Source organism: Trichechus manatus, unplaced genomic scaffold (assembly GCF_000243295.1).
Source record: "Trichechus manatus latirostris isolate Lorelei unplaced genomic scaffold, TriManLat1.0 scaffold00037, whole genome shotgun sequence".
In the NCBI taxonomy this organism is placed as follows: domain Eukaryota; kingdom Metazoa; phylum Chordata; class Mammalia; order Sirenia; family Trichechidae; genus Trichechus; species Trichechus manatus.
In genome coordinates this window covers 10,202,906-10,221,589 of record NW_004443973.1, presented here as the reverse complement: position 1 = coordinate 10,221,589, position 18,684 = coordinate 10,202,906, and the positions used below count along the sequence as shown (strand labels likewise).

Here is an 18,684-nt window from a genome sequence, read left to right as displayed (position 1 = left end):
GTATTCCATGATTCTCTCCCTAGCCAAGTATACCATGTACAGTAGCCCCAAACTATTTTTAGTTGTTGTGTACAAATTATGTGAAAAACTAACAAAAGCAGAAAGGGGGTAAAAAACACAAACAAAAACCCTGAATCATGGTATAAGAATTAATAATAAAACATTTTTCTATTTAAAATTCATTTGGTGAACTCAACACATTGCCCTTGATTATACAACAGCTTAAAAGACCTTCCAAACATTTGTCTACCAATCTTGAATCAACTTCACCACTCATATTAATTGACTCTTACATAATATTAGCCAAAAGGTGATGTCAAGTGAGTACAAGCCCAATGGGTCATATGTAAATATGTGTGTATGTGTGTGTGTACACATAAGAAGCCTGAATATCTTAAATTTTAGTTATATTTCCCAGTTGAATACGGACATGTAGAATAATAAAATATAATTTTTTTATCAACAGTTTTAGAAAAGGTAGGGACAAGAGAGCACAAAAACAAAACATAATTGGTAGCTATGTACGTGTACAAAATATCTAAAATTAGTTTGTTCCCCTGACAGCATAATTGGATGGCATGTACTACTAACACAGCAGCAAAGGTGCAAAGATTGAAATTTAAACCCCTAATTAAGCAATGGTTTGACAGTTCTAATGTCCTGTACCTGCTTGACACCATGACTCAGTAGGTGATCTCAAATGAAGATTAATACTGCATATAGCATAATCTTAGTTATAAGTAGCAACGGATCATGTTTAGAAAATGAAATCCTCAAGTGTTCAAAATTCATTAGCACCCACAAATAAACAACTTCTAAACAGTTTTATTCATTCAAGGAAGAGCAATTTGTAATAATAATGTTAAAAAAAGGTTGCTGTGGATGTCCCTTACAACATCTTGATTACTGTCATCTGATCACAGCACAACTCTAACACATACAGTTGCCATGTCAGCCTCTCTTCAGGAGCTAGGTCTTAACCATAAATCAACAAAATGACTAATTCAACATTGTTAAAATCAGTGAGTAGATGCCTGGAGCCATTTCAGTTATTACATCTTTCAGAAGGTCAATACACCCGACATTCAATAACACTATGTATCTTTCAAAATATTTCCTTCTTTTCTATGGTTGAAAAATAACATGTTACCATTTAAGTTTAAAGTGAACTTTAATTAGTAATTAAAATGTTTGTTATTTCTGAAATGGTGACCCACTAAATAAAGATAGTTTTAGTCTTTCCCTTGTGGCCAAAATCACAAGCTGCTCTTCCTCTTTTCTGACCATTTAAAATAGTTTTCTAGATCTATGAGCCATTGAAAGTATTTATTACTTCTTCCTGCATCAGTCTTAACTTGCTACAGTAACATTACATGCTAACCTTAAAAAACAAAAACTTTTTCTTTTGGGAAAGGAGCAACTAGTACAAATGGAACTTAGATTTAAAACATCACATACTCCCCTCCCCCCCAAAAAAAGGCTTACACAAATTAAAAAGATTTAGTAGTTAAATGTATTTGAACATTTACATCTGCTTGCAGTGTTACAAATGATAAAACCTAGTGTTCACATCTTTCATAATAAAAATTTATCCTGTACTTTAATACAAAGGCTATGTTGCATAAACAGAGGATTTAAAGCTGTAGCAGAGTGGCTGAATGAAAGGAAAATGGCAATCTTTCTGGCTCCAGTAGATGCCATTCCCTATCACACAATGTTTCCCACTCATAAATACATGACAAATACTTCCTCAATCATTTTTTACGAGCAGGGATGCACAGGGGGTAGTCAATGGCTAGCTTGAGGGAAAATAGGAACAGCAGGTGGCAGAAACTGTACAGAAAATGGCTATGTGGTAAATTCTCTTCTGGAACATCACTCAGTTACCCAGTCTTTGATCTTTCAGCTACAATTACACTAACTTCCACAAGATCTGGATAACCTCCCCCCACCAAAAAAAAAAAAAACATACACACACATATATACCAACCCCAAAACAGATCATAAGTTACATACAAAATCTACTAAAATTTGGTTTTATAAAATGGGATCAGATCATAACTCTATACTTTTATACATTAAAATTTGCTATTTAGACAAGAGTTTACTTTCAATTGGCTATAACCATATCATCATCACAACTGGTCTCACAAAAAACATGGGGTGTCTGGCGACGGCTAAATCACAGACTGGCGTCTCCCAAGCAGTCTGTCTACCATTAGGGCCTGGGAAATGGTATTTACTATACAATTAGAGCCAGGGAGTTCTACCTGTAATCATCCAAATACAGGTGTGAGAAGCCCCTTTGGGCAAGGAAACTGACTCATCCCTTTTCATGTAAACTTTGATGTCTGTATTGTTTCACGGAGCCTTACGAAACCTCACCATTCATACTATGATGAGATTTATTAACTGAGGTCAAGTAGTAAAATTTTAAATTCCTTCCCAAAGGTAACAATTTTTAACACTTTAATCATCAAATTTATAAAAATTTGAAACAAGACAGAACTGATTGTTTTAAAGTTAATTACCTGCTGGAGGACACTGACCAGTCTGAACTAAATTTTTATGTTAAGTTTATGCTTTCTAGAACATTACCAATAAAGAGGCAAAATTCAGCTTCTCATCAGGAACACAAAATGTCTTATAGTCATATCAACAGGGCAGTTTTAGTTGCAGTAATTTCACAGAATTTATTCTAATGATTTATTGGAGTTAACCATCTGACATTAATTATTGTTTTGGCTTCCAGTCTATGAATGTTTATTTTTCAGTTTAAAGCCTTCTCACTCTTTGATATCATATGGAAATGAGAATTTTTAATGGAAAATTGAAACCATGTGCATCTAAGTACTTAATGAAGTACAGGGAGAAACCAACAACGTATTTTAGGAGAATTCAGATATTCTGCTTTGGATAGTTTTGATTTGTTTGGATGACTTAATAGTATGAAATACTGAGGGTCCAGTGATGCAAGCTAAAGTGAGTACTATGCCAAATGTGTACATGCCCACACATACATGAATATATGATTTTTTGAAGTTATTAACAAAAGAAAGCAAACCTTGTACACTGTGGTTACATGTCAAAAATGACAATCAATACATGAATGCACAGTTATCTCCTTTGCACATTTTTAAAGTATTTGAAACAGATACCTAGCCTTTTTTCTTCATAGCTTTTTTTTTTTTTTTTTTAAATAGCATTCAATCTGGATTTTAAAATTTATGCCCAGGTAAAAGCAAGCAGATACTTTAAAATCACATGTAATATAAACACAGCTAGAAATTTCTAGCTTAAAAAGTTTTACTGCTCCAACTAGGCTTATTCTCATTTTGCAACGGAAACGAACATTAATGTCTAATAGATTTAAATTTGAAAAGTGAATATGTATGATTCAATATTACCTAACTTAATTAAGCTTTTTTTAAAATTCTCTCAATGTAAATCAATTAGGAGATTCATCTCTGAATGTAAACACCAGGCAGTTTCCTCATCCCTTTTAAACTTTTTAATCATATGGAGAAAAATGTTAAAATCAAACAGCATTAAGTATGTACATGTGTATGTGTGTATAGATATGATGTGTCTGGGTACATATGGGGAGGAAAAACTTACCACTTGTTTTTCTTTCTAATGTAGTCTTTTTCAGAAAGATTAACTAAGTAGACCATTGGTTTTGAAGTCAGAAATAAATGTTTATTCAACACTTCAATCTAAAGTGGGAGACAGAAGACAGAATCCTTTTTAAAAGTTGAGTAAATTGTTGAGTAATTTGAGAGTAAACTTTTTAAATCAAGTAGACATTTCATAATTCTCGTTTTTAAGAAGGTTAGTTGTTATTAAATATCAGGAGTAGGGGAGAAAAGGGAAAAAAAAACAAGCCTGGGAATAAGCAATCATTGACAGAAATAAAGTTTAACTAGATAGAATGTTAAGTGTAAAATAATGACAACTCTAATTTGTTCTCTAAGAAATCAAAGGCAATAATAGATGGCACGATATTTGTAACCTACCTCTTTGTCATTCCAATCAAGATAGAAGCGAACAGGTTTCTTTTGATCTACAACCCAGGATTTGACTTTGCACATTATGTCCTACACGATTGAGAAAAAAATAAACACAAGATGACAAACATTAAGCATTTAAATACTAAAATTAAAAGTTTTCAAATCCTCAAAATACACAAAGTCAATATTTTTAATGAAAAGGGAACTAAGTCACACAGATTATTTTCAATATCTCATTAAAAAGCAAATATCAATGAAACATTATTGTGGCATTAAAATTTTAATAAATAAAACGTGGATACTAGCAAAATTAGTAAGGCTCTTAAAAATCTGAAGATAATTTAATCACACCAAAGACTAAATACAAGAGTTAATAATATTTCAATGTTACCTAGTTAGTGATGCCACATTTAAGATAAATGTGCTATTAGGAAATGGGGAGAGAGATAGTGGAGAGAGACTGAATTACTTTTTTTCCTTAAAAAGAAAAACAAACTAGATGAAATTGAGCCTATTATTGATGATCTATGCTTCAAAATATTAAATCAAAGGGCCTAAACCCTTTTACTCTAAATTAATTTTTTGCCAACACCTTCTCCCTGCCTACTTCTACCGATCCCCCCTCAACCTGCCAAAGCCTCCATTACACAATGGCAAGAGCCCTGCACTGGTGACCTCCAACCAGCTGCATTCACTTTCAGAACATCTCTCTCTGCTGGAAATCTAAAGGCCTTTTAGTTAGCAAGCTAGTGTGCATTCAGAAGGAGTAACTGCAGGAAGAGCCCAATGTGCTTTGTTTCTCTGGCCTTTCTTCACAGAAAGATTAATCATCTGTGAAATGGAAACGGCAAACAGTAAGTGACACAAACTGAACCCTTCAAGCCTTTCCTCATCAGTTTTGTGGTTCTGAATCTAAAAGCTGCCTGTGGCAAGGTTCTCCTTACAAGCAGGTGTTAATAAAAGGCTCTGGGGTCTGAAAGGTCAAACAGCTCATCCAGAAGAAGTGCATTTGAGAGTCATCTGTTTTTTTGTTAAAGATAATTTATGGATATGTTTTAAATATGCATTTCTCAAAATTTACTGCAACACACAATTAGTGATTTCTTAGATTTTCATCATAGTTTCCTTTACCATAAATCAGTTATCCTTCTATAAATATCCACTTGTATTAATTACCTCAATATTTAGTATACCTTCCTTCCAAATCTTGCTGTTACCAACAGGAAAAATAAGGAAAAGCCCTATATCCTTAGATCCTGATTTGAAACCCTCTAGGAAAAGGACTTCCCACAGATTTTAACAAGGAAGGGGCAAGCTGAAAACTTTTAATGAAATCTAACATATTCTGCTTAAGAATAATCACTTTTACTCTTCTATAACTGAATTTCACTCATCAATGTTTAAAAGTGGCTAATGTAACACCATTTCCTACAAGGAGAAGATCAAAGTGCTATATTACAAATGGATTATGATTAAAAAAGCCCTGTGCAGCCTTGCTATTAACTGTTCTTTAAACCCTAAAAGGCTTCCCATAGATCTCACTTGGCACTGCATATACAACCTTTGACAAGTAATGTAGACCATTTTTATTCATTGCCTAAAATTGTAGGCAATTATGTGCGTCACACTGGCCACCTGCAAATTCTGAATGCCTGCTCCAGTTGTCAGTGCAAAAAACTAATGTCGGAGGGGATTAATCTAGGGGGAGAGAGTCCTCTTTAATGGCTCCAGCAGGTGAAATGGCCCAGCTGGTTACTATGATGAGTGGCCAGAACAGCTTATGTAGAAACACGCAACAAGATTGTACAAAAGAAGGAGAAAACAGTGGTACCATCTTATATTTGGTTCCATTAGTTTTTTCAATTAAAGAAAGGACAAAAGAAAAGCCAAACCAAAAATAAGAAAGAGAATTAAATTTTAATCCTATAAAAAGTGTAAAATACTTTTGTAACTATAAATATTTTTACAAAACCAAAGGGCCTCAATAAATACTGATCACTAGTGAAGGAATTTTTGTATTTCTCTTTCATTTTAAATTAACTACACCATTACTTCAGACACAGAAATCCTGTAATAAAAGCTTTTCTCTTACATCAACATGTTATATTACAAATTAGGAGCACTCAAATTTCAATGAAATAGAATTAGCTCATAATTAAAGTTCTCAAGCCACATTCACACCTTTTTAGAAAAATTTATAAATTATAACCAAGTTTTTGAACAATTGAAAGTAAAAATATTTCAAAGCTTAAAATACTGCATTTTGCACCCAAAGCTCTCTTAGTTATCCCACAAAAGATTTCATGGCCAAGAAAAGACTACCTCAGATTTATAAAAGATGTCAATTTTACTGAAGGCAAATCCAAAATAGATTGCCCTCAGGTAAGATTTTATATAAATGATCACTATATGGTATAGTTGCAATATGCTCTGTTTCTTACATAAAGTAAAAATTAATTTTAATTTTAACAAAAAATTAAAAGATCATGTCATATTTCTTACTGTGATAAACTTCTAAACAGGTGAAAGAAAACATCTAAACTTCTTTGTGTGTAACACTTAAATGGGTTGACCACATTTCTTTTTCTTATGCGTCTATGTATAAACACATATATTAATGGTTAGAATAATAAAAGGTTTCAGTCCACTGAATCTGGTTAACCAAAAAAATAATCTAATACATATACATTTTTAACAAATTAGAATACAATAAAAACATAAATAATCCTTGATGTATCATAACTTACTTTAGGATTTTATATTTCTTAATTATCATATATAAAAGTACAGATGTAGGAGTAGTAATAAACTGGACTACTCTGATAAGTTTAACAAATTCCTCATTTTCAAAATAAATTTCTTATATGACAGAGATCATGCAAAAAATTCCTGGTCATTTGAACTTTTTGGTTAAATTGCAGTGATACCAGTTGACTAAATCCAGGGAAAACAGCTTAAAATTTAAGTGTGGGAACAAATCCTAGGTCTACTACTTAACAGGTCTGTGGTCTATTCATTGATAAAATGCAACTGATGATGTTATCTACCTCCAGAGAGTTGTGAAGATCAACGAGATAATGCACAGTTCCTGACAGAGAGTAAGTTCTCAACAAATGTGAGTTGTTGCCACTATTATTATTCTTGAAAGGTTAAATATCAGTGATATCACAAAATGGCAATAATTCTCTTGGGTGCTTTAAATCTCTTTCAAAGCACATATACATCTCCTCCAATCTGAATAATTGTCCATTAGTGTTTTTTTTCAAATTTCTGAAAGTTACCATCAATATTGGCTTTCTTAGTGAAATATCAAGTCAGGCATCTAGTCTTAATATTCTACAAGAACTAGATTTTGCCGAACAATTACCGTTTAACTGCAAATAAATTTGATCCAAACTTGAATACCTGTTGGCTGCTTTGACCCTTAGTGATGGCCTCATACTTAACTTTAGAAACATTCCTTTCTTCATGTATTTCATTATTATTGCCATTGCTAATAGCAAGCTGTCATATACTCAGACTCAGGGAGGTTGTCTGACTTGCCTAAATCCTCACAGCTATTAAGGGGCAGAGCTGAGATTCGAATGCAGATCTAAGTGACTTGAAAGTTCATTCTCAGCCCGATCACCCTGGCTTGTTTGTCTTCTTTACTGCCTTTCTAATAGCTACTTGTTTAGCCTATACATTCCTAAGTCCTTATTCTCATTCCAAGGTCATCAGAAAAATTCAATATTCTTATTTTTATTATTTGAGTACAAGAACAAATTGTCAATTCATATATCACAAATGTATTTTTCTTTGCACACAATAACATAATAATCCAGTATAAATTTCCTTTCCTAGACTATTTAGTAGAGTTGTCTATTTTGGTATTCTTCAGTTCCCACAGAAGGGTTCCCCAACACCGTGAAGTTTATGTAAAGTTCTGTGTTTATGAGTCTTTGGGGGATGATGGCACATATCTTTCAAAACGCTTTTCAAAGGGATCCATGATCCAAAATTCCAAGAACTAAGGCTCTGTAATGAGTGACTCTGTGTCAATACTCAGATGCCTCAACAACAGCAAATTAAGTAAATGTTCTAGGTTCATGGACTCCCAGACCAGAAGTCCAGACACACTGACCCAAAACTTGCTACAGCCAGACCCTGCACTCAAAGTTCATCTATCCTGATCAATACTGTGCTGCAAAAAATACTACCCATTATAATGTATATTAATACAATTCCAGTTGAAATCATAACAGGTATGTTGGAGAACATAATTGAATATATCATTATTCTAAAAGAATGAACCGCTTGAAAATTAAAAAAAAATTTAAAGAGAAAAATATGTATGTGCCTTACTACATATTGAAATAAACCATAAAACTACAGTAATAAGAACAGTGTGACACTAGCACAAGACGAGAGGTATAGATTAGAGACAAGCTAACAAGCCATTTACTAGCGATTTACTAATACATTATGGGATATTCGTACAACAGGACACTTTTTATCCATCAAGACAAGATATATCGGTACGTACATTTGTATGGAAAAATGGTCAAAATACATTGCTAAGTGAAAAAAGTAGGTTCAGAACAATGTAATAAGGTTAAGAATATGGATTTTGGTGTCAAATAGATTTGGGTTCAAGTCTTGGCTCTGCCAATTTCTAGCTCTTTAATTTTGGGGAAGTTACTTAATCTCTCTAAGTTTGTTTCTGTAAAATGGGGATAATAATAATACCAATTCAGCATATGGTGACTGTGAGGATTAAATGAGAAAATACATGGTATAGCAACTGGACAGTTCCAGGTACACAGTAAATACTCAACAGATATTAACTATTATAATTTATGGTAAAATGCACAATGTGAATCCATTTCTGGTTTTGAAATTATGTAAAATAGATATACTCAAATAATGGAAGTAGATACATACCCACACCAAAATGTTGGTAATAAAATCTCTAGGTTAGATTGCAGAGAGGCTTTCCCTTTCTGACTTTTTTTAAAAAAACTATAATCTTTAACAAATAACTATCACTTCTATAATAGGAAAAAAAATAAAGGTATATTCATGAAGTGGGTGGAACAAGGGAGAGGGGACTTCACCTATTCTCTGTCCACCATCTGTAATCCTAAAATTTGATGGCTAAATGGATAGATTTGGCAGTTCATCAAGGTGACTCACTCGTATTCTATAATAATTATAGCTTCCAAGCTTGATGTTTCCCTCTAGCTAAACCAGCCACCCTAATGCCTGATGCTGACACTTACCTAGATGAGCTGACCTATGCTCGTTGGATAGCTCTAACAGACAGCCAACAATTCACTCAAACCAAAAGAATGCGGGACAAGGATTCTAGCTAGAAGTTCACTAACACAGCCTCATTCAACTTCTCCAGCTCAGAATACCCCTTTTAAATACCCAGAATTGAAGAAAAATTAATCTAGGCTTTCTCTCGTGAAATAGACGTTCACTGTAATATTCTAACTACAATATTTCTACAAATGTCAGTGACTGAAGCTCCCTGAAAAGAATTTGGCAGTAAGGGAGAAAACTTAAGACAACTTGTAACAATGTTCTGTACAGCTCTGTGTTATGCTTAGGATAGGACTTAAGAATTAAGACAATAGGCTAACTCTAGCTATAACCAGCGTAGAATGTATGCTGGGGTTGTGGGTTTTCGGTTATGTGACTGACTGAAGCAGGTAGTGAGAACATTTTAATAACAGCAATGCTCCTGGCCCCTGCCTGCTATAAAGAGGCAACCAGAAAGGACAATCTATTATTGAGGTATAGATCTGAGCCGAGGATGAGACCATTACTAAAGAAAAGAAGGCAACTGTCTCTGAAAGTTGTTTGAATGGATTTCACCACGTTCAAGGAAGGACAAAGGGAGAAAAGAAAAGCCCACAAATCTGATTTTAATAAAAGAGCTACGAAATAAGGAGCAATTCCTTTATTAAAATAAGGGGAGTTATAAAGGAAGATAACATCTTCAAAAATGATCTAAACAAACAAAAAAACCCAAACCCATTGCTGTCGAGTTGATTCCAACTCATAGCGACCCTACAGGACAGCACAGAACTGCCCCATAGGGTTTCCAAGGAGCACCTGGTGGATTCGAACTGCCAACCTTTTGGTTAGTAGCCATAGCACTTAACCAGTATGCCACCAGGGTTTTCAAAAATGATTTGGAAAAGAATTATTTGGAATACTTGGTAAAATGCAAAAAGATAGCATCTATGAAACAGGAGCATACAGAAATAAAAACAGTGAGGTTAAAAAAAAATGGATGAGATGTCAAGAGAGCTGATGAACTAAGAAAGTTTTTTTTTTTTTGGTTATTGTTGTAGTTTAAGTGAAAGTTTACATTTCAAGTTAGTCTTTTATACAAAAATTTATACATACATTGTTATGCGACCCTAATTGCTCTCCCCTTACTCTGACATCACCCTCCTTTCCACCCCTGATTTCCCATGTCCATTCAACCAGCTCCTAACCTTCTCTAACTTCTCATCTCACCTCCGGACAGAAGCTACTCGTTTAGTCTTATGTATCTACTTGAGCTAAGAAGCATACTCTTCACGAGTATCATTTTATGTAGCAAGTCCAGCCCAATCTTTGTCTGAAGAGTTGGCTTCGGAAACTGTTTTAGTTCTGGGCTGATAGAGAATCTGGGGGCCATACCTTCTGGGGTTCCTCTAGTCTCAGTCAGACCATTAAGTCTTGTCTTTTTACTAGAACTTGAGTTCTGCACACCACCTTTCTCCTGTTCCATCAGGGACTATCCATTGTGTTCCCGGTCAGGGAGGTCATTGGTGGTAGCGGGGCACCATCTAGTTCTTCTGGTCTCAGGGTGATGAAGTCTCTGGTTTATGTGGCCCTTTCTGTCTCTTGGGCTAATACTTTCCTTGTGTCTTGGTGTTCTTCATTCTCCTTTACTCCAGGTGGCTGGGAGCAATTGATGCATCTTAGATGGCCGCTTGCAAGCTTTTAAGACTCCAGATGCCACTCACCAAAGTAGGATGCAGAACATTTTCTTAATAAACTTTGTTAGGCCAACTGACCTAGATGTCTTCTGAAAGCATGGTCCCCAGACCCCCACTGCTGCTACTCTGTCCCTCAAAGTGTTTGACTGCATTCAGGAAACTTCTTAGCTTTGGTTTAGTCCAGTTGTGCTGACTTCCCCTGCAGTGTGTGCTGTCCTCCCCTTCACCTAAGATAATTATTGTCTTCTATCTAGTTAGTGAATAACCCTCACCCTCCCTCCCCACCCTCGTAAACATCGAAGAATGTTTTCTTCTGTGTTTAAACCTTTTCTTCAGTTCTTATAATAGTGGTCGTATACAATATTTGTCCTTCCGTGACTGACTAAATTCACTCAGCATAATGCCCTCCAGATTCCTCCAATGTTATAAGATGTTTCACAGCTTCATCGCTGTTCTTTATCATTGCGTAGTATTCCACTGTGTGGATATACCATAATGTGTTTATCCATTTGTCCCAACGTTGATGGGCACCTAGGTTGTTTCCATCTTTTTGCTATGGTGAACAGTGCTGCAACGAACACGGGTATACATATATCTATTCGTGTGATGGCTCTTATTTCTCTAGGATATATTCCAAGGAGTGGGATTGCTGGATCATATGGTACTTCTATTTCTAGCTTTTTAAGGAAGCGCCAAATCGATTTCCAAAGTGGTTGTTCCATTTTATAAAAGATTTTTTTTTAAGAAAACCAAAATCAAAGTAGGAAAATAAAAATCCAAACTGCAGACACAAAGTAGGAAAATAAAAATCCTAAGTGAAGACATATCAACTTATGGCAGAAGATAATGAGTGGTCTGGAGCTAAAACTTGAGAAGGGGTTCTACTGAAGTACAACATACACACAGTATAACATACATGAGTGTACTGCTCAATGAATTACCACAGAATAAACACACACACCTATAACTACCACCCAGATGGAGATACAGAATATTATCAGCAGTGTAGTCACAATGCCCCACTTTTTCCCAGACATAATGACTATTCTGGCTTCTTTGCATTACAAATTTGCCGGTTACTAAGATTCACGGAAATGGAACCATAAAATATGTATTATATTTTATTTCTGGCTTCTTTTGCACACCACTGATTCTGAAATTCATCCATGTTATTACATGTAGTAGTAGTGTGTCTGTGGGTTTTTTTTTTTTGGCTATATAATATTCAACTGTTCCCACAATCTATCCACTCTACTGTTGATAGATGTTTAGGTTGTTTATACTTTAAGGTTATTATGAATAAAGGTGCTATACACATTCCTGTCCATGTTTTTTTGGTAAATTCATACACAGATTTCTCAAGTGTATACTTAAGACAGGAATTGCTCAGTCATAGGTCATGAATACACCAAATCTTAGTATATACTGCTAATAAAAAGCATATGTACTAATTTACACTCCCATTAGCACTGTATGAGAATTTCATATGCTACACATTCTTCCCAATGCTTGGTATTGTCATTCTTAATTTTATTCATTATGATGTGCAGTATCTCACTGTAGGCTGAATTTCCATTTCCTTAATGATTAAATAAGAGATTTTATCTTTTGTAAAGTGCCTGTTCAAGTCTTTTACCCATTTTTCTACTGGGCTGTCTTTTTCTTATTTATTTGTAGAAGTTTACATATTATGAACACAAGTTCTTTGTCAGATATTGCAAATATCTTCTTTCACTCTGTGGCTTCTCTCTGCTTTCAGTTAACAGAAGTCCTAATTTTATTATAGTCCAATTTTAAAATCTTTTCCTTTATGATTACTGCTTTTTATGTCCTGTTTAATTTTTTTTTTTTTTGGTCTATTCCAAGGTCATGAAGATATTCTCCTATGTTATAGAAGTTTTATTCTGTAACAGCTTTATTTCATTTTTTATTCTACATAAATTTGTTTTGTGTACAATGTGAGGTGGATCAGGATTCATTTTCTCTTCCATAAAGATATCAGATTGATCTAGCACCAATTCTTGAAAAGAGCATTTCTTTCACCATTGCTCTGCAGTGCCAATTTTACCACAAATCAAACTGTATATGTATTCTGTTCATTGCTCAATTTATCTATCCTTGTTGTGTATTCTTGTGCAGTCTTAATCACTGCAGTATAAAATTGTTACATTATATACACATGTGCATGTAGAGGTGTACCTACAGGCATATGCATATACATGACTGTGTGTGCTGCATATATATATATATATTCATATATACATTCATATATATAATAAAGCACATAGGGTGCACAGTCATGGATACCTTCCAGACATAACCGAACACTTCGTGGGACTAGTTTACTGAGTTTGAAGGCTTAGGACCAGTCTCGTGGGACAACTTGGTCGACTGGCACAACATAGCCCATAAAGTTTATGTTCTACATCCTAGTTTGGTAAGCAGCGTCTGGGGTCTTAAAAGCTTATGAGCAGCCATCTAAGATACAACTATTGGTCTCTACTTGTCTGGAGCAAAAGAGAAAGAAGGAAACCAAAGACTCAAAGAAGAAACTAATCTACAGGACTAACTGCCTACATGAATCACGGCCTCCTCTATCATGAGACCAGAAGAACTAGATGGTGCCCAACTACCACTACGAAGCATTCTGACCAGCAACACAACAGATGATCCCGGATAGAATGGGAGAAAATTATAGAACAAAACTCAAATTCTTAAAAAATGGTCAGACTTACTGGACTAGTGGAGACTACAGGAACCCTAAGAGTACTACCTTGAGATAACCTTTAAACTTTGAACTGAAACCACTTCCAGAGATCACCTTTCAGCTAAATAACAGATTGGCTCATAAAATAAATATCACCCATGAGTACTGTGCTCCTTAAAAAAAAAAAATCATCTATATGAGACCAAATGGTCAACATTACCCTAAAGCAAAGATAGTAAGGTTGGAGGGAGGGGAGCAGGGAAGCTAGATTAATGGAAACATAACAACCAGAATGGAAATAATGAGAATGTGGACACAATGTGGAAAATGTAACCAATGTAACTGAACAAGATGAAGAGAAATTGTTAAATGGGAACCTAATTTGCTGTGTAAACTTTCACCAAAAAAACAATAAAATATACAAAACAATTAAAAAAAAAAATTCAATATATTGTTTACATGTACCAAGTCCTCTAACTACACTTCTTTAAGACTACCTTGCCTATTCTTGGCCCTTTGCATTTCCATATAAAATTCAGAATCAGTTAATCAATTCTGGAGAGACTTAACATCTTTACAATATCAAGTCTTTCAGTCCAAAAATATGGTACAGCCCTCTAATTTATTTTAAAATTTCTCTCAATAATAATGTTTTATAGATTTCAAGGTAGAAATTCCACTTGAACTTTCACAAATTTATTTATTCCTAGGCATTTGGTTTTTTTTTTTAATGCTACTGAAAATAGCATCTTTCAAAACGAAATATTTCCCTTTAAACTGTGGAATACAAAATACAAATCACTTTTTATATTGATCTTGTATCCAACAATCCTGATGACTTCATTTACTAATTCTAATGATTTATCACAGATTCTGTACTGTTTTCTAAATATACAATCATGCTGTCTATGAATAACAATACTTTTACTCTTTCCTTTCCAGTCTTCATATTATCTTTTTCTTGACTTATTGCATTAGCTAAGAGTTCTAGTAAAAGACTGAATAAAAGCAGTGATAGTGATCATCCTTGCTTTGTTCTTGTTAAGAGTGAAAAAACTTTCAGTATTTCACCATTAAGTATGATTGTTTATGTAGGTTTTTTGCAGATACCTTTTCTCAAATTAAGGAGACTCCCCTCAATTTCTACTGTTAAGAGGACTTTTTAAAAAATCATAAATATTTAATATTATCAAATCTTTTCCCCAATGTATACAGATGACCATGATTTTTCTCCTTCATTCTGTTAACATGGTGGGTTACACTGATTAATTTTTTAATGTGAAACCTACTTTGCATTCCTAGAATTTTAGTCACGCTATATTATCATTATTTATTACTAGATTCAGTTTGCTAATATTATGTTTAGGATTGTACATTTATGTTAATGAAAGAGATTTGTCTGTAATTTTTCTGTTTTATATTGTATAGTTTTGGTATTAGGACTATGGTGACCTCATAAAACCAGCTGGGAAGTTTTCCCTCTTTTTTTATTCTCTAGAAGAATGTGTGTGCGACTGATATTATTTCTCCTTTAAATGTATAGAGAAGTCATCTGGGCCAGGAATTTTCTTTATAGTAAGGTTTTAAATTATAAGTCCAATTTCTTCAACAGATACAGAACAATTCATATTTTTTATTTCTTTTTATACTAGTATAAATGCATTTGTTAAATGGTCTTTAAGAAATGTGTCCATTTCACATAGTTTTCAAAATTATTGCCATTAATTGTGTATATCCTCTTTAAAGAAAAAACAAACCCAGTTGCCAATGAGTCAACTCTGACCCTATGTGTGCCAGAGGAGAATAGAACTGTGGCTCATTTTTCAGAAGTAGATTGCCAGGCCTTTCTTCTGAGATGCCACTGGGTGGACTCAAACCTCCAACGTCTCAGTTAGCAGCAGAGCATGTCAACCATTTGCCTCACCCAGGAACTCCATAATATCCTCTTTTTACATACTAATGTCTGTAGGGTCCGTAGTAATACTTTTTCATTCCTGATGGTGGTTTTGTGCTTCTCTCTCTTTCTTTCTTCACCAGTCTTGCTAAGAATTTATCAGTTTTTATTGTCCTTTCAAAGAATCAAATTTTGGCCTTACTGGTCCTCTTTATGTTTCCTTCTGATTTTAATAATTTCTGCTCTCGTCTTTATTATTTCCTTTTATCTGCTTACTCTGAGTTCTTTTTACTTTTCTTCTTTTTAACTTCTTCAGATGGATACTATGAAATCATTGATTTTACCCTTTCTTATTTTCAAATATATACATTTAAGGTCATGCATTTACAGAACTTAAGGGTATACTCAGAAAAGACAACAAATTTTCATATCTTGTATTTTCATAATCACTGGATTATTTTTTCCAGATGATTTCTTCTTTGAAACATGAGATCTTTTTGAAGTATACCACTTAATTTCCGAACATTTAGGAATTTTCTAGTAATCTTTTCATTACTGATTGTCAATTTTAACCATATGAAATTTGTTCATTTGCCTTATGGTAAACTGTATTGGTCAATTTTGGTAAACATTCCATTTGAACTTGAAAAGAATGTGTATTCTGTAGTTGTTGGGTGCAGTGTTCTATCTATATGTCATTAAGGTCAAGTTCTTTAATTGAGTTGTTTAAATCTTCTATATTCTTACTAAAATTGAGTTAAAGATCTTCTACCATGATGGTAAATTCATCTTCTTTCCTTTTTGTTCTGTCAGTTTTTGATTTATATATTTTGAGGTTATATTATTAGACACATACAAACTTAAAACTATTCTATCCTCCCAATAGACTGACATTTTCACATTACAAAATATTGCCCCTTTTTAACTTCTTTAAAGTCTACTTTAATGGTAGTATACTACACCAGCTTTTGTGTGTGTGTTAGGGTTTGCCCTATCTATTTTTCCATCATTTTAAATTCAATTTTCCTGTATCCTTGTATTTTACATTCTGTGAGTCATTCTAGTGAATTACTGAATGCGAGGGAGTAGTGTCAGAAGTGAAGAGGATGGGGACCCTTGAGCTTATGGCCGGCATCCAAATTTGTAGCCTGCAGGTCAGAAGTAAGGGTATCATGTGGACTCCCAAGCTTGCGGCTGGCGCCTGAGGTCCTGGACTGATTTGGCCGGTTGGAGGACTGTGTCCTCTAACTTGTGAGATCTGACCTAGCTCCAGGTAGTTATGGTCAGAGGAAGAAGTGCTGCATGTGCAGCCAGTGTCATAACAGAAGTGGCAAAGAAATAAAAAGTGGGGATTTGAGATCTTCTCTACAGCAAAAAAAAAAAAAAGGTATATTATTATACAGTCAGCCCTCTGTATCCGTGAATTCAACCAACTGTGGATTGAAAATATTCTGGGGTAAAAGAAAAAAAAAAAAGTGATGTGTAGGCATACCTGCTGAAGCCTCCCGCCATTTTACAGATCCTCGGTCTCTCCAGCATTTGTTGTTTGAGCATTGTTCACCTCATGTCTGAGGTATACTATGTAGTTAGGCCTATGACGGTTGCGTCTGTACTGAACATGTACAGACTTCTATTTCTTGTCATTATTCTCTAAACAATACAGTACAATAACCATTTACATAGCATTTACATTGTATTAGGTATTATAAGTAATCTAGAGATGATTTAAAGCATACAGGAGGATGTGTGTAGGTTATATGCAAATACTGCATCATTTTATATAAGGGACTTGAGCATTTGAGGATTTTGCTATCTGTGCGGGATCCTGGAACCAATCCCCTGCAGATATGAGGGATGACTGTACACTTATATGTAGATGTTGACAAAACTCAGTGATGGACTAGATATTAGAAATGAGAGTGGGTCAAAGGTTCCTTGCTTGCATAATTGAACTGATAATGGTACAATTCACTGAGCTAAAAACACCAGAAGAGAATCAGGTTTGAGGGGAGAATACTCCAAGTTTGGTTTTAGATGTGCTAACTTTGCTGTTTTTGAGAAATTCAAGAGATGTCAAGTCAGAAATTAAACATATTGGTCTGGAGCACAGGGGACAGATAGATCAAGGCTAGAGATACAAATCTGGGAGTCATTTATATTTAGATAATAATTATAACTGTGGATATGGATGAGATTACATGTGGACAGAATTTAGAGTGAGAACAGAAAACGGCCCCGGACTCAACTTCAAGTATTGCCAATATTTAATAGCAAAGGTACAAGAGGATGAGACTGAGGAGTTGATAGAGAAGTAGCAGGTAAACCAGGAGAGTTTAGTTATACAGTCCAAGAGAAGAGCATTTCAAGCAATGATCCAACAGAGTTCAATGTTGCTGACAAGTCTAGATGCCTGAAAATGTCCACTGGAATTAACAATGTAAGAGTCACTGATAACCTTGGTGAAGCTATTTGGGTGTGATGGGCATACAAACTATACAAGACTAGAGCAGACTGAGTTAATAAGGAGGTGGAAAAAATGGAGACAATAAATACAATAACTCTTTTAAGAGGTAAGAGAAAATATGGTAGTTTTTATGAAGAGGAAAGAGAAAATATGGTAGTTTTTATGAAGAGGAAAGAGAAAATACAGTAGTTGAAGAGGGAGGGGTATGGTATTTGGGAAGAGTTTCTTTTTTAAGATAAAAAAGCCATCTTTAAATGATAAAAACAATCTAGTTTGAAAGGGATAAGTTGAATAAACAAGAAAGAAAGGATTAATGGTGCTGAAAACACAACTTTGTGAATATACTAAAACCCACTGAATTGCATACTTTAAAACCGTGAACTTTATAGTATGTGAATTGTATCTTGATATGGCTGTTAAAAAAAAAAAAAAAAACCACAAGGACTAATAGTGTAAGTTTTCTGAAGAGTAAGGTAGATAACATCCAAAGAATCAGTGGAACAACTGGCCACAGAAAGGAGAAGTGAATAGGTATTAGAAGGCATAGTTTTGGCTAGTGGAAAATTGAAAGAACTATGTCCAATGGCATTCATGTACACGTGTGTGTGTGTGTGTGTGTGTGTGTGTGT

The 18,684-nt window shown here is 34.4% G+C and overlaps 1 protein-coding gene across 1 annotated transcript in view; it reads right to left on the bottom strand.

Annotated features, from left to right (window-relative positions):
• OLA1 (Obg like ATPase 1) overlaps nucleotides 1–18,684 on the bottom strand; it is a 188,400-nt gene that overhangs the window by 48,648 nt on the left and 121,068 nt on the right. The window contains exons 6-7 of the mRNA XM_023730560.1: nucleotides 4,017–4,097; nucleotides 3,619–3,716 (exon numbers count right to left, since the gene is read on the bottom strand). Of these exons, the coding sequence (XP_023586328.1) occupies nucleotides 3,619–3,716; nucleotides 4,017–4,097 (179 nt within the window). The remainder of the gene's footprint in view (nucleotides 1–3,618; nucleotides 3,717–4,016; nucleotides 4,098–18,684) is intronic.